This window comes from Excalfactoria chinensis, chromosome 1, assembly GCF_039878825.1.
Source record: "Excalfactoria chinensis isolate bCotChi1 chromosome 1, bCotChi1.hap2, whole genome shotgun sequence".
Lineage (NCBI taxonomy): Eukaryota > Metazoa > Chordata > Aves > Galliformes > Phasianidae > Excalfactoria > Excalfactoria chinensis.
Window position 1 is genome coordinate 136333572 of NC_092825.1, and position 16564 is coordinate 136350135.

Genomic DNA, 16564 nt, shown 5'->3' on the forward strand with positions numbered 1-16564 from the left:
ATTTTCCCTACTTCAATAGCGGACGAATCGAGGGTGGAAGTCTACACGGACACAGATAATGTTGTGTAGCTGTGAGGAGCTCCCCGCTCTGCCTCTGAAACAAGATCTGCTTTTGCAACTGCTGAAGGTCAGCAGACAGGAAGGCAGAGTTTGGGCTGAAGAGAATCAATGGTTTTAACAACCCCCCCCCCCCCCCCCCACTATCGAGTCCAGATCTCTTGAAAGAACACTTTTAAAAGAAAGCTCGCTGTATTTGGTTACTTTGCTTGATGCGTTAAGATGTCGTATGCCATTAACTGTAAAAATACAATGTGCTAAACCATATCATCAGGATCTATTCCTTTGCTGACAAAACCCGAGCGACTATATGATTGCTGTGCATACATCCTGAACGGCAGTCACAGACGAATAATGTAAAACGTCAGTGTTGAATCCTAGAATTCTATAACGCATGTGTCAAATGGCTGATTTCTATTGCAAAAACACAATCTTTGGTGGCTGCACGATCCCACCAGGGTGTCCAAGTGATCTGGTACACCAATCACAGGGTAACAGTCCGCATTACAGGGCTCTGTTGCAAAGAGCCTGCTGGTCTTGCTGTCTGCCAATACCCGTAGGTGTCACCAGCACTTACTGGGAGGGGAGCCAGGAGATGAAAAACAAATCAAAGAAAATAATAAGAAAAGAACTTTCCTGTAGCAATTAGTGTGCAAGGGTTGCTTATCAACTCCCTCACCTACCAAGTGCTTCTTAAGCAATTGCTGCTTAAAGAATAGGCAAAAGGGATCCAAATATTTTTAAAAAGTGATTGTGGATTGAACATTGCAAAGTACAGTATTGCTCGTCCTGTACTTTGTGACTGGAGGAATCACATCCTGCACACCCTCTGCCCCAGCCTCTCTTCAAAATGAAGTCCTATGCTTGAAGGGGTGTAGTTTTAAAAAGCAGCCTGTGACTTTTCAGGCACAACTGTAAAGGTGATAATTAATGCAGATGAGCTTGTGTTGCTTCATTTTTAAAAAACTGCCCTGAAATAAAAAAAGCAACTTATTTGTCAAAGTAACAGTAAACGTAGAAGTATCTTGAAATTGAAGAATATAGGCATTATTTTCAGACGTTGGCAGAAACCCATACCAGTGAAGCCCATCGAGGCACCTTCCTGTGATTGCCTACGGAGCCCATCTTCATCTCGGAAATCAATGTAAACCAGGTCTATTGCTTGGAGGCCAAATGCTTTTGCTGTGACTATTATTTTCTGCCTGGCATATAAAATATCATGAGTTTCCTTATTGCTTGTTGCACCTATGAAAAGAAAGAAAACAAAGAATAATTATGGGAGCTCCTTAAATCTTTGTAAGAGAAAGGAAGAAAGAAAGAAAGAGAAAGAAAGAGAGAGAGAGAGAGAAAGAGAGAAAGAAAGAAAGAAAGAAAGAAAGAAAGAAAGAAAGAAAGAAAGAAAGAAAGAAAGAAAGAAAGAAAGAAAGAAAGAAAGAAAGAAAGAAAGAAAGAAAGAAAGAAAGAAAGAAAGAAAGAAAGAAGAGAAAGAGAGAAAGAGAAATCAAGAAAATCTGAGATTTCATTTAACTGATTTGGAAAACTAAAGTGTATCACAAAGCTGTATTGTAAAACTGGTACTCCTGGGGAAAAAAAACAAGCAAAATAAGCTGCTTTAGCAAAAGGAATACATCCCCCTTTATAGACTTGATTATAAAATTCAGATTTTGATTCAGTTCAAATCTGGAGTTGTAAGCATGAATTTGATGGAAATTTTGGCTGGTAAGGAAGCAGAGTTGGGACTAATATGCAGTAATTACCTTATTGTATTACTACCCTATGTGCAGCAAGAAACACCACAGCAAGGGAAGCTTTATGCAACGTGACTCACCGGCTACAACTAAATGGTTAAAAAATTCACACTGAGAGCAGAATTGCACTTTCCTTGGTTGTGATTCTTGTCACAACGGATGTCCTAAGCTGAATATTTAAGCTTTAGTATTTGGATGAAAAATGATGGTAGATGGCTGAGAAGAACCAAAAGTATTCACAAGACTTGATGTGTTCACGGTGCACCGGCTAGGCAGCATTCTCACACGAAGGCTGGTGCAAAAAAATAATAATACCTTCCTTTTCCTGAGGGTCGCTCTTTAGATGCAGATTTCCAATTTGTTAGGAATAATTTAATGAATCAATGCTAATTTTTATATTAACATATTTATTTTTAATTTAAACGTCTACAGCTGTGAGCTAATATCTTTAAACTGAATCAGACTAATGAGGAGATAAGTGGCTTCTCATAAAAAGAATTCGGAACTACTTTTCATTTTCAAGGAAGATTAATAGTGTTTTTACAGGAAAATATGCTCAGGATTACTATATTAACACGGGGCAAATTTAAAGCAAATTTATTATAGCAAAATGTGACATGAGAGTATTTGCAGATGATGTGAAAATCCTGAGTGATAACTGCCTCTAAATCAGAGATAGACACCAGAATTATCAGATTTTCAACATAGTTCTTAAAAGCAGATGCATGTTTCTTATGGGCAACCGTATTTTTAAATATTTTCAGTGACTCAACAGTTTGCTTAGATTTTTTTTTAAATTTTGTTTTATTAATTTTTTTGCTACTGCCTGGCAAAAAGCATAAGGAAGCATCAATGCCCTGTAATACACAGGAACCACATTCTAATTTCTCAGTGATACATTCCACATTGGGGAAAAAAAATGGAGAAAAGGGAATGTGTAAAATGCAGAATCAAGAGTTTTTATTATGTTAATTATTGCTGTTGGTAATGCAACGGAGATAAATTCGGTTTCTCCAATGCAAATGCCATTAACAGTTATAGAAAAGAGACAGGTAACAACCTATGCTGGCACGGAAATCCTCTCCTCCAAAGACGACTGCATCCAAATGAAAGCCAACCTTGGATCCTGCTCTCAATGCTTCTTCACAGACAGCCTACAAATGGGAGCATATAGTTAATTTCTACAGAAATGTAGGAAGCAGAGAGACTAAGAGGATATTACATCAATCTTGGTATTACCAAAACCTGGTGATCCTTTGGCTAAAATTGTTCCTATTGAGTAAAACTGTTGTAGGTGCTCAAGTGTGCACAATGCTTTAAAATGACTCAGCAGAACAGAAAACATTATCTTGCCCCGAGCACCTATATGCCTCCGGTGTGGAGGCATCATAACAGCCTTGCTGCCTCTTGGCTGGAGCTTACTATAATGCTCTTGCGATTGCTGCCTTGGATATTCAGGCAGCAATAAGGAACGAAATACTCCTCAAAGGCTGCTTAAAAGCAAACAAAAAAGTATTATGTTTGATCAGTTTGACATGTAGCAGCACTGCCCGAAAAAAAAAGAAAGATCAGGATCCCAGTTATAAAGTTAACAATTTCAGTAGTTTAAAACGGTTGTGGATCTCTCATCAGATAAATTCTTAATTTAAAGGCTTCTGCTACATCTAACTAAAAAGTAGCTAAGGAAGTTAAAAATGCAACAAGTACCACAGAAAAGTATTAAAGTGAAAGCAAGCAGAATTTTGCTATCATACCTAGGAAGCGCGTTTCCAGAATGTTACTGTTTTATATTGATCTTTGTAATATTAATATTTGTTAAGGATTAGGTATGCAGAGAGGGAGAGAAGTAATTACAAACTCTGCTAGTGGGTGTTCTTACATGGCTGCTGGTGGGACACAAAATTATTATTAAGCCAAATGCTTTAAAAGTCAACTCTGCTGCCAACATCAAGGGCCGCAGCATTAAAAACCCCCCTATAAAATACTGCAGGCGAATAAAAACCTCAGCCAGTTGCAAATGCAAGTTAGTTCTGTGTCTGCGCCCCGAAAAGGGAGCACGCTGCTTGGTGATATTATGACGTGTAGGGAGGTACATGGCTGCACCAGTGGAGGCTGCCAGCAGCTCCTGAGCTGCTCCTGCCCTGCGTGCCCTCAGCTGGCCCCAAGACTTCCCCATCCATTCTGGGGGAGCCCCACCAGTGCTTCCTCCTCATGCTGCCTCTCCTTGGTGAAAACCTGAGCTGGGCGTGAGAGACGGTGGTGGTGGTGGGGACCCATATTACAAAGAATTTTAAATGTAAGGCCTGGTTGAAATTACCTTTTGGATATTTGATATTTTTAAAGTTAATCATACTTTTAATTGTAGCATTAAGCTCCCTGTTATGCACATGAAAAAAAAAAAAAAAAGGCAGCAACATGAAATCTGTCTGAAACAGCATCAATAGAAAAAGATACCACTTCAGCAGCAATGAAATGAGGATTGTTCTTTTTTCTAATTAAATGCTATATCAAAGTCAGGCTCGACAGCTACTAAATAGTCGTTTATCGCAGCAGCGTGTGTGCTCCAGATCCTCAGAGAAGCGAGTTTCCTGTTAGAAACGCGAGTAGGAATGCAGATGGGTTTCCTCAGTTGGCAAGGAGTATCTAGAGCTGTTCCTCCACCAAAATATTTTGGATTTATGAAGGCCTTTGCCGTATAAACATGAGAGTTACGCATCCAAATGTTTTAGCGGACTGAAAAACGTTTACCATTTTTTAACCTCTCTTCCTTGAGGAAATCTTGCCGGGACAACGGAGCTGTCTGCTTATCCAGGTGACTGAGAGGGCAAAACACCAACGCTTGGACGACACCCAACCCTACTTACCTTAAAATTGAGCAACCCCACCGCAGTTTCCACAAATGGGATAAAATGCATTGGTTCTGCAAGTGTTCGGCCTTTTGAGTGATGTGCGAATTTGTCTGCAAACTAAAACCAGACAGTGTGAGGCTTCGGTAAAAAAAGCACACGCGGGCACGTGTGGCACTTTAAATCTTTCACCTGGCTGCAACGCCGGCGCACAAAAAGCCCCAAAACTCAGAAGACGTAATTAAAAACCACAGAGAGCATTGGGGAAGGTCTGCGCCGAGGTGTGGGTCTTACGCCTCATGTCCCAGGGCCTGCTGGCGGGGCACAGCCTGCCCCAGCCATGGGGCACACACAGCGCTGCCCGGCCTGCCTCGGGTCGGGTACCGCACCACTGCTGAGGCATCCGCATGGCTTGTTACGGCACTGCTGCCCTTTGTTCGCCAGGCTTTTCTTCATAATTTTTAGCTTACCTAGGAAGGCCTCAAAAAGGAAGTTTAATTCTTTGAAGACCAAAGCTTTCCAATTTTTTCCATGAGACCAGTTCACAGCTAGCTCTGAGCTGCCAGTGGGGTAGCCCAAATTCCAAAATCTATCATCTGGAAACATACAAAAGCTCTCGCACAGATTTTTCCCCTTTCAAAAGGGGGGAAAAAAAAGGGGGGAAAAGAAACCCTCGGCCCTATATTGTAAATCTATTATGTCGGTCTAGATCTGGCAGTTTGCGCGGAGATAAACATACTGCAGGTATGGCAAAAAATATCATAATAAATAAAGACAAAAATAACATATGCATATATTTTAAAATTAAGGAATATTCGACTATTAATGGATATCAAAGGAAAGGGAATTTTAATCATCTCTCCATTCAGTCTCAGTTGGGTAAATCATATCTAAGAGATTTGCATAAATATAAACCATCAAAGACTTTTCATCTTCAAAGGGGGTTTCAAGACCCTATAAGCTTTGTACTGTAATCATCGCAGGTCACAACCCTGCAGGAATAAGGCTGCTATGGCAACATAAAAAACTAATGCTTAAGGCTTAGCATAATATTCTGACTAATAGAAAGGAAACTCATTTTAAAAGCTGGCAGCCTATTTACCAGAAGCTGGATTAGAGGTGTTATTTCCCCTTTTAGCTTCCCCCCACCGCCCCTCCCCAAAAGAAGGAAAATCTAATCACCAAGATCTTTAAAAAGCTTTCGAGCAATTTGCAGTAACTTTACAATTAGGCCAAAATAAATCACAGCTTTCTCTGACAAAGAATTCTGCCCTTCCCGTCCCTGCTTTGCATCACCAGCGGGGCCCTCTTCGCAACTTTTCCTCAGAGAAGGGACTTTTCCACCCAAAAATGTGACAGCAAGTAAACACGAGTGCGATTCACATGTGCAAGTGTAAGGCCTGGCAGGTACTGCAGCAGCACAACACGTAAACTCCGTGCAGGCAAACACAGAAAATGAGGTAATCAAACCGCATAAGCATCTGCTCTTAAGGCTCCCAGCTACTTTTTATTTCTTTATTTTAACATTAAAAAAAAAAAAAAAAAAAAAAAAAAAAAGGAAAAAGTGCTACTGCACTTATATTTCAGGTGTGAGTTAAAACTGCAGAACTCTTACTTCAGATCATTTTAAAAGGCTCTCTCTGGGATTTTTGGCTGCTCGTGGTTTTTTGGGGCAGGTAAATGAAAAATAAAGAAGGTTTAATTAAATGGCGTCTCCCTTCCTCTCCCTTTAAAAAAAAAAAAAATTGCAATAAGCACCGCTACAAAAGGTAACTAGTGGAGAAGTTTCAATTAATTTTTTTCAAAAGGAGACGATTAAATGTTTCCGGCCTGGTAAAGTGTTCATTTCAGGGAGAAGGGGGGAAAGGAGAAGGCGGAGGGAAGAAAACAAAGCTTGGGGAGGGGATGAAGTAGCAGGCCCCCGCAATTCTTTCAGTTCCCGTGCACACCCAATAGTGTGTTGGAAAGAATGCACACTGTTCGGGATTTGTGGGAGAATTGTCCCGTCACAAAGGAGGGAGAGTTACGCTTGTTATAGTCCAATAAGCCATGCCAGTCAAACAAGTACCCACACTAGGGACAAAAGGAGAGCAAGAGATTCTCACACAAAAGAAAACAAGTAAGCCCATCTTTTAGTTGTGCATCAGCCTCCAGGTTTTATGCTCTGCATAAATAAAAATGAGGGGGGAAAAATAAACAGCTTCTCTTAGGCTGGGAGCCTGGAAAAGAAGCGAGCAGGAGCGAAGCCACGGGATTTCTGAAACACGCCGGTGTCATTCAGCGGAGCACGCTCTTTGTGCTCCTGGGCTCGGCCGGGCGCGAGCCAGTGGCCACAACAGCAGGCCTGAGGAGAGGCAGAAGGGATGAGGAGCGGGGGGCCTTGGGCCTCACTCTTGCCCAGAACTTGCCTCGTGGCCGTGAAGGCCCGCCATTTTGGCAGCACGAATGTTCACATGTGACGAGATACGCCCAAAGCTTGCAGTGCTGCTGGCACTCAAAGCACACACCCTCTGCCACAGAACCAAATGTTGAGGCACATTGGCCACTGTGGTTCTGAGTGTGGGATGGATGCGCTTGCTATGGGTGCCCTCGCATGTTGTCAGCAGCATGTGATGGAGGCTCAGCATCAGGACCACAGTTGGCACAAGGACACCTCCCAGCCTCATAGCTCAGATGGCCTGCTGGCTCTGCCACATCGCCAGCCCGATGCATGGAATAGCTGCTCCTGCACTGGCACCGCACAGCAGTCAAGGCATACCCAAACAAAATGTCCCCCTTCTCGACAATTAAAACAATTATAGCGTAATTAGGCCTATTTCAAAGTTTTCTTAAGTAATCTGACATGCCAGCCATTTACATTTCAGGTTTTTATTGGCTGAAAAGTCAGTCATGAAACACAAACACACCTGTCAGCAATTAAAAAGGAAGAAATAGAGAACTGCTCAGGAAATAATATCTGTGCTAATTAAAAACAGTAGTTAAAAGCTTCCTGTTTGTTCCTCCAGTTGCCCCCAGGAGTGACCTTCTCCCCCCCCCCCCCAGCCTACTTTTCACATGTTGCTAACATGTTTTCCCCAACTCCTGCTTACTCCATGCAGCTATGGCACATGGCCACAGACAAGCATTTTGCATGGCAGAATATTTAAATAAGAGTCAGATACCAATGCAGCTACTATTCAAAATATGCTGACTCTTTATTGACTACAGGAGAAATAAGTCTAGTATTCTTTACAGAGGCCGTGCACTCCATGTACGCTTTTCATGTAGCACATCGTACACAGAAGCATTTCCCAATTACCTTACTCAAGCAACAACAGGATATGGCACTCGTGTTGTATCAGAGTCCTTTACCTCTACACCTGACTTAGCTTGGTCCTACAGCTTCAGTCAAAAGCTATCACACTGTTGGTACACAGAAAGCTACTCACCCATTTAACTTCTTCTACATTTTCAACCTTTGGCAGCATCAGACTTGAAGGAAGAGTCTTGGACTGCAAAAGCACCTCTAGATCTTCCTCTGCAAGGCCACTGGACACGGAGTTTATCCGAACACACTTCTCAGCACGGCCGATGTCAAACTCTTCAAGTGTTTTCACAACTGTCAGCCTTGCTTCTCTCTACAATATATGCATCCATGTGGACATACATTCAAAGACACAAAGAAAAAGAAAGCTTATTTTCCACTGACATTTTAAAAAGCTGAACAGAAAACTCACAGAAATGACATGGGGAAAAAGCTAGACAGCCAGTGTATTTTTTCCCCTACAAGTCTGTCACTCCTGGTTCTTTGTTAAAGCAGTCATCATGAGCATGTTGCAATCCTGCCTTTCTCAGTTCTTTGTGACTAGCAAATAAAAGCTCAGTTTTCATGCCTAAATATTTCTCAATATATCTCTGGATGTTTGTGTGTCTATTATTACTAAATACATCTTAAAAAAAAAATAAATCTGCCTACTAACTATAATACATTATGCTAAGACTATGCTCATAACAGTAGAGAGTTAATACCTTTGCTTAAAACAATTCAGTTTTGTCATTCATCTCCATATCTCCTGAGCTCTCATATGAGAGATATCAGTAAGTACAGATGTACATCTCTTTCTTTGGCTTTGCCATGTAAATCTTCCTTTTCTCCATGTATAAAAAGTGTAACAAGGCTCATAGCAGAGTTCAGAACTTGCCTTTGAAAGCAATGCCATGATATTTGTAGATTTTCATGAACCTTGTAAAAAGGTGCTCTCCTGCTGGCCCAAAATAAAATACCCAAATACATTTGCTTCTTGTGGCCTCTTGCCATTTTTTGTGAATGTAAATTTATAAATCTGCTGAATGTTTGATATACATGAAGAATACTTGGGTGCTTTTCTGAAATGCAGTGCTTTTATTGGCCTCGAGAAGAGGAGGGGCAGTGGCGGAAGAGCACCGGGTCTCCTCACTTTCTTCCCATTTCAGCTTTGGCAACAAATTCCTCTCACTTGCCAACAGCCCCAAACAAATCCTCATTGTCAAAACGAAGGCTTATCAAAAGTAATTTCATTTGTGAAGAGCTTTTATGGTCCTAATAAAACTTTAAAGCTCCTGACTTGCAAATGTAAAGAAACAACTTTAACAATATGCAGTTGCAGGAGAGATACTTTGCAAGAAAACAGGCAAGCTTGGAGAGGAGAAAAAATCTTCAAAGCTAATATCCAAGCTAATACCAATCAGTGAGATGGCACATAGTAGTAGAGTTAAACCAGACGGCTACAAATCTGTGCCTGTGCAGGGGCCTCAATTGGAGACACAGCGCACACACGTATGCGTTTCTGTGCCGCAATACAGGGTCACTCTCAGAGGCAGTCTCTGTAAAATCCAGTCCAAAAGCTGTTGTGAGTGAGCTTAGGTAATCTGTGCAAAGATGCAGGGAGTTCACCGCAGCTAAAGCCAGTTTGCCTGAATGTTGTGAAGCAGGCCACGCGATGCTGCCTAGCACACACCCACCTCCCTGTCCTTCTCAAGGTGGGGTGGCTGGTGCCTATTTTGGGCCAAAGGTTTCTGGATGTGATGCAGAATGGTATCTGAAATGCATTCTCCAAAACAATTTATGCTTTTAATTAAAGCCAGATTATCACCGTCTCAGCACACACTGATCCAATTTGCAAAATAAAGCTCTCGCAAAATTATCCACTAAGGTAGCATCCAATTCCAATTGAAGGCACATCTCTTGAAAACTTGTAGTCTAATTCATTACAATTCTTTCAGATTATAATGATGAGCAGTAGAGCATCTCATTAGCTATTTTTCTCCTCAGGCTGCAAACTCCCTTCCCCAAAAAGACAGATAGTGTCTTTCTAGGTATATTTCCATACAAAACACTTATTAACAGGCTGTTGCTGTTATCAATTTACATAAACTAAATGTGCAGCCCTCTGGTACGTATCCCAAAAATAACCAACAACTTCACTGAATTTATACCAACCAACAAACATGGGGAGGGGGTTGTTGTTTTTTCCCATATTTTAATAGAAAATATGTTGCTATGTTAGTTAACACACCCATGCCATCTGTTGGGCTGAGAATCAATGCAGTTTCTTATAGCCACTACATTTTAGATCTGTCTGCCTAGATACCCCAGGAACTGAAACGTCTCCCTTCCATGATAAACCTCTAGTCCCTGTAATTTCCTAATCAGGATTCAGTTGATATTTTTATTTGTGGGACAGGCTGATGGACCCCGTGCCTCAAGTCAGAGACCTCTTGAGCAGACTGACCCTGCACCTGCCCGTCCTACCATAGGGAAAATCCCACTGATGTTAGTGGAGTACCCCTACTTGGGCTTCTAGGAAAACACATCATGGTTGAATTATAAGATGTACCAAAATCTCAGGGCAACATGAACTGAAAGCATGGAAGAAAAGGAGATCCCCTTCTGCCTCATTATGTAGTGAAATGTAAACACAATTCTAATTGTAGGATGCACACAAAAGCCAAGATTTTAAACCAGTTGTTCTACTTCAATGATGTAATTGTAGAGAAAAAAAAGTAGTATTTAATACAACGTCTTTGTAGCAGTAGGTGCAAGAATAAATGCATTTTCCAAACTGCTTGTAAAGTCCTTGCCAAGACCGATCAAGCTAGAATATGTCAGCAACAGTGGAAGAAATTATCTACCTGTTCTGCACCCTACAACGCTGAACAACATTCTGTCCTGAGTGGGTAAAGAAAAAACTTGGCCATGAAACAAAGGGGTTCACCCTGAGACTGTGGTACCCCATTAGGGCCGATAGGTTGAGTTCTTATTGAGGTGAACAAGGGAAGATGACAACTGAGAGAGTCTGTGGTAAACAGTGATGTTATTACATTATACTAATATTATTACATATTATGTGCTGATATTTCCAAAATATTATAAATTTGCTACTTGTGCTGGAAAACTCATTGAGAAAAAATGTTGGTCAAGGTGGCTGTAGCTCCTTTTGTGTTTCTTCTGTCTGACTCAGAGGGGGATGAGGGGAGATTTCCATTCCTGCATGCAGCTACGCCAGCCGGGGAGGATAAAGCCGTTGGTGATGCTGCATCACAGATGAATCAACTGCCAACAGGACACACAGACACTGAAATTAAAGACGGGAATACACGAGTAGCCGTCTCAATTGGCACCCATTAAAGCTAATCACTACCCATCCTCACAAGTTGCTAGCTCTGAATTATCAAATCTGCAAAGAAAACAACATCCGTCCACTTTTACACTCCAGTGGAAGAGGTGGTCCCTCGCGGCAGGGCTGCGCAGTCTCGCCATCTGGAGAATAAATCGAGTGTGAAGTACAGTATAGTTTGGGACCAAGCTCCGTGGCGGCAGCCCAGCAGCGAGTTCATTAGTTCCAAACTTGCAGGGATTAGTGTGGTGTCGGGGCAACTGTCGGGTGGGATCAGGCAGGCAGAGCACGAGATTCAGGGAGGGAGGTGGTGGCAGGGAAGGAGCCCCTAGGCTTGCTAATGGAACCAAGTACAAGCACACCTAAATGGAAGCCCAGCCACCCACTCACCACGGACACACTATTAATAAAGAAATAATGAAATGCAGGAGCTGAAATTAACAGAATATTGGGGACAGAAACAGCAGAGAAAAATTGCATTTTCTTCTTCCTGTTCAAACTGATACAACACCCCACAGACCCGTTTTCCAGCACTGAGATTCCCAGAACTGCATGATCTGGGGAGAACTGGGAAGGAGCATACACACACATAAATACATATAATTCCTCTTGAGTTGTATCTGTTTTGCTCCATGTTTCTTGCATATTCTTACCCTTTAGTTTCTCAAGACCTCCAGATCTTAACACAAAGACAGTGGGTATACCTAAAGGCCTGTGTACATAGAGATCTCATCCTGTTAACATCCTTCTGTAATTGCCCTTCATATAGAAACATAAATACACAATGCATGAAAACGGCAGTCCGGAATATATCATCCTCATGGCCATAATGAGTTTGCGCGTCTCAAATGGCAGAGGAAAAATTAATTGCTATAATCACAATTCAAGTTATTTTTTTGTGACAGGTCTGACATGATAAAAACATACAATTATGTGTTAATGTTACTTCCCTGGAGTGGTATGTTTACAGAGCTTGACATCGTGGAATCTTTTGTCGCTTATATTAGTGCATACCCTACAAGCTCAACACTCAAACATGATCCTGCAGAAGTGCATATTTGGATTTTTGGACAAAATTGTGTTCTTGCAAAGAGAAAGCCTGACATACTTTACATGCTTAGTCTCCATCAGTAAAGTGTCGCCATACAGAATGGTACTTCATTTAGTTTCAAATTCTCAAATGAGTTTGGCAAGAGAACAGAAAAATTGTGTTCATTTTTAAGAAAACAAAGAAAACTGTAACTGCACAGCAGAACATTTCTGAGCATGGGAGGTCCTTGCTTCATACCTGCTTCCTACTTTATACGCCTCAGTTGTTTGTGAGAAGAAATCCTTGAGATAGCAAGTTTTTATTTCTAGTTAGCCTTGTTGGAAGGAAAACTGCTGCAAAAAAAATTTGTTTATTGCAAAGCCTTCAGGAAGCCTCTATTGAATCAGGTCTTATGATTACCTTCCAGAACAGATTATAATTCGAGAAGTTTTTAGAGATTTATTAAGTTTTACAACACATTTTCTTTTGTTTCAGCAGGGAATGTGCCAAAGCCAACATGTAATCCTAAAGGGACAGTAGTGGGGAGAGAGAATAAGGCCTCCACATCTATGCCTGTATTTCTCCTCTGTACTTTAGGCAAAAGCACATTTTAGTGCTCTGCAAGAGTCTGATTTTTCTGTTACTCTCTTGTAAAATCATTGAAATCTTTCCTTAAGAATTATTTGGTCTACTCAAGTCCTTTCTTTTCTACACAATCCTTTTCACTCTTCTGAACAAGGGATTCATCATAACGTAATGAGTCATCTAACTTGGTGCATCTCTAGCATCTGCTGCTTTTCTCTCTTCTAGGTCTAGGAAGGCATCACTGCACCCATCTCCAATATTTCTGCTGTATTTTCTGGAGGATAAGATCACTTTAAGATATTTATGAGTATCTGGGAGCTGTTTGAAGCCACGTAGCTTTAGCAAGCCTTTCCCCTCCTCCATCAGCACAGACAATGTGGATCCCGAAGATCCATCATTTGATGTCCAACACCAACAGAGCTGGCCAACTTCCATATATGATAACAGCATGATGGTTTGGCTTGAGGAGCCAGGACTGTGAGGAACTGGAGGAGCAGACCCTAAGGTACCCCCAGCCAGCAGTCTAGGATCACGTCTCATTATTCCCCATGTGTCTGCAGGGCTGCTCAGTTATGTGAGCAGCTCATTTCTGCTGAGCCAGGGTACCCAGAGACATGCATGCTAGTGCAAGAGCAAGGTATTTTTACAAGTTATGTTTAAGATATTTTTCAGACTTGCATGTATCTCATAGAAATTTAATTAGAGGCTGCTAGAATGAATGTGTAGAAATATTCAGTGTGATATAAGGACTTAGCATAAATTTGTTTGTAGTAAAAATAATACAGCATGCTGTGTGTGTGTGTATACATAAATACAGATACAGACTTATACCTTAAGACTAAGTGTGCAGAAAAGGTTTTTTAATGACAGTCTCATACACAGCAGCTCCAATAAAAGAAAATTTTGTGCATGTACGTGGGCAGCTATTCTTCTGTCTGCCAACTTTTATAAACACTTACAAAGGAGATGTAAACAACCTTTCAATTAAGACAAATCAAGCTAACACTAATTTAAGCTGGCTGCAAGATGTAGTCTCTTTACTTCTTCTTTTTTTTCCCTGGCTTTCTGAGGATGCTTTTTGTTTTGTGACAGATTAGCATCACAAACGAAAATTCTTTAGAAGCATTAGTGTTAATTAGTCTTCCTGGACAGTCCGAATGAGCCACTGCATGATGAAATGAGACCACAAAATAACCAATCTGATGTAATCAATACAAAGAAGGCTCTATGTTCCTTTCATCTGGCACAGGAACTTAATTGTACGCTATGGTTATTTTGTACTTAAAAATATTCTGGCTTAAGATTCTTGGCATGATGTAATTAACGATGGTGACAAACGTTTGCATCTAGATGTCCATTTTTTATCTTTACAAACATATCTTTTTCTAATGTTGATGATGAAATAAATATATAGCTGTCCACCAGAACTATCTTTACTTTAGCAAATTATCAGTTCCTGTTCAGATGCTGAGTTGAGGTGTGATGAACAGCAAATGTGCATCATCAGAAGTGTTGTTTAATTACTGCTACAATTATTTAATCAATCATTTAGAAAGAGGGAAAGAAGGAAAGAAAGGAAGAAAGATAGGAAGAGAGAAAGAAAGAAAGAAAACCATAAGCCAAATAAAGTGAACATTAAAATACTGTAAAGTTGAGGGGGAAAAAATATCTGATCAGAAAGAAAGTGAGTGAGAACCTGCATCTAGGAAAAGGCGAGGAAAGGTCTTTAGATTAAAAACCACTTGCAGTACTTGTCAAATTTGAAGGCAGTTATTGAAAGGAAAGCAAGTGGGGTCAAAGGCTTTCACTGAAAGAGTCAGTACCTGCCCCACGGTGCTCTGAGGCCCCTGGGCACACAGAAGGCATTAAGAAGAATCAGGTAAACTGCACCTGTGGTTGACACCACGTCTGTCAGTATTCAAGAGAAGTTTAGCTAATACTCTCAATAACATGCTTTAATTTTTGGTGAGCCCTGAAGAGGTCAGGCATTTGGACAGGCAGTCTTTGAAGGTCCCTTTCAAATGAACTATTCGACTGTTGTAACTGATCAAAATCTGAGAGCTTACAAAGACCAAATATATACAAGTTATATCCACAGCAAATTATACTTATAAAAACAAAAAAAGCTGGGATCATTTTCAACTCATATTTTAAAGTAAGATGGTATAATTTGTAGCTGCAACAGTTTCCACACAATGGATTTAGCACAGGATTTATGGCACCAACTGATCACCCAGGTACCTCACTCCCAGGTGGGTTCTTGCGCCGTCTAGAAGAAGGGTTCTTAAGCCTTTTTATTTCATGGGCAGCTTTTTAAAGCAGAGATCACCTCGCGCAGTCCCACATTCCCTTGAAGATCATGAAATTTGTTGTAATTTCTGTGTATGGACCCTCTGAGAACATCAGTACCATCAGACAACTGAGCTCCCACACCCACCCGAAGATCTTGGGCTCCAAGCACCTTAGAGGCCTACCTCCTCATTTGCTTCCAGGCTCTCCTTTGGAGGAGGAAACCCTCTAGTTTCACCAAACCAAAGCAATAGTGTGGTCTCACAGATGGGTCTCTTGGATCGTGCTCCAAAAGAAGTATGGGTAGGACTGCTCAATGCTGTCCAGTGCTCCAGCAAGGCCTGCATGTCTTCAGCCACTCTCATAGGTCACCTTGACATGGGAAACAAATGCCATGTTGATATGGCACACCGCTCATACTACTCCAGCTGCTGGAGCTGTAGAAAAACCACGCAGAACAATTACACTGTAGGACCCTAAGAGCCCCACCATCTTCACAGGGAGATGCCCAGCAACATGCCGCGTACCTGTCACTGCTGTTAGTCTGTTCTGGAAGGCTGCCCCCATACAACATGGGCCCTCAGCTTCACTAAGCGAAGGCACCAGGGATTGCTCCTTGTGCCAGACTTTTTTATACATGTATTTCTCCACCAGTACTTACCTTAGTGTTAAGACTGTCTCACTGTGCTGGACTTGACCAAAAATCCTTCATTCTCCACTAGAAGAGCTTCTTTCTTACAGAGATCCCACTTGGACAGGTGTCAGCAGTGAGTCAATGATCTCTGTCCACCCCAAATACAGATTAGCACCTCCTGTAGGCAGTGTTTTCTCAGCAGCTTACAGCTTGCTGCTCACTCTTGGCAGAATCCCTTTGCAACAGCCCCCTTTCCTTCTCACCTACACCCCCGAGGATGGAGAGAGGAAGCAGCACCAGAATGCTGCATCCCGCACGTCCCTGCCTCTGCAGTGACTATCTGAGACAGATCCCTCGTGTATAAAATAAGATCAACTCAGTGACTCATGTACTCATGGCAAGGAGAAAGGACCTCCTAGAAATGACTAAAGTTGTTTTCTGTGGTCTAAACCAAATCTGAGGATGTGAATTTGTTCCTGCCTAGACCTATGATCAGTGTTAAAAAAAACCCTGTGATTTTTCTTTGGTTTGAAAGAGGCACCCGAGGAGGTGGTTATTTTCTAGGTCAAATCTCCCCTGTGCCAGCCCCACAGTCACAGTATTTGTACATCACTAATAGATGAACTGTACATTACCGGTACGATACAATACGAATCTTCATAGACACGTACAGAAGAAATGTTAATTATTTATTGGTGTTCTTCAACACCTTTTTTAAGCTCCTCATTTAGATATTCCTG

At 41.4% G+C, this 16564-nt stretch overlaps 1 protein-coding gene across 4 annotated transcripts in view; it reads right to left on the minus strand.

The window, feature by feature from the left end:
- CLYBL (citramalyl-CoA lyase) overlaps positions 1–16564 on the minus strand; it is a 152886-nt gene that overhangs the window by 16917 nt on the left and 119405 nt on the right. For 3 of the 4 annotated variants that reach the window (XM_072326683.1, XM_072326684.1, XM_072326682.1), the window contains exons 3-6: positions 8080–8268; positions 4670–4771; positions 2866–2959; positions 1135–1302 (exon numbers count right to left, since the gene is read on the minus strand). In XM_072326683.1, the coding sequence (XP_072182784.1) occupies positions 1135–1302; positions 2866–2959; positions 4670–4771; positions 8080–8268 (553 nt within the window). The remainder of the gene's footprint in view (positions 1–1134; positions 1303–2865; positions 2960–4669; positions 4772–8079; positions 8269–16564) is intronic. The other variant, XM_072326685.1, reaches the window with a different exon arrangement.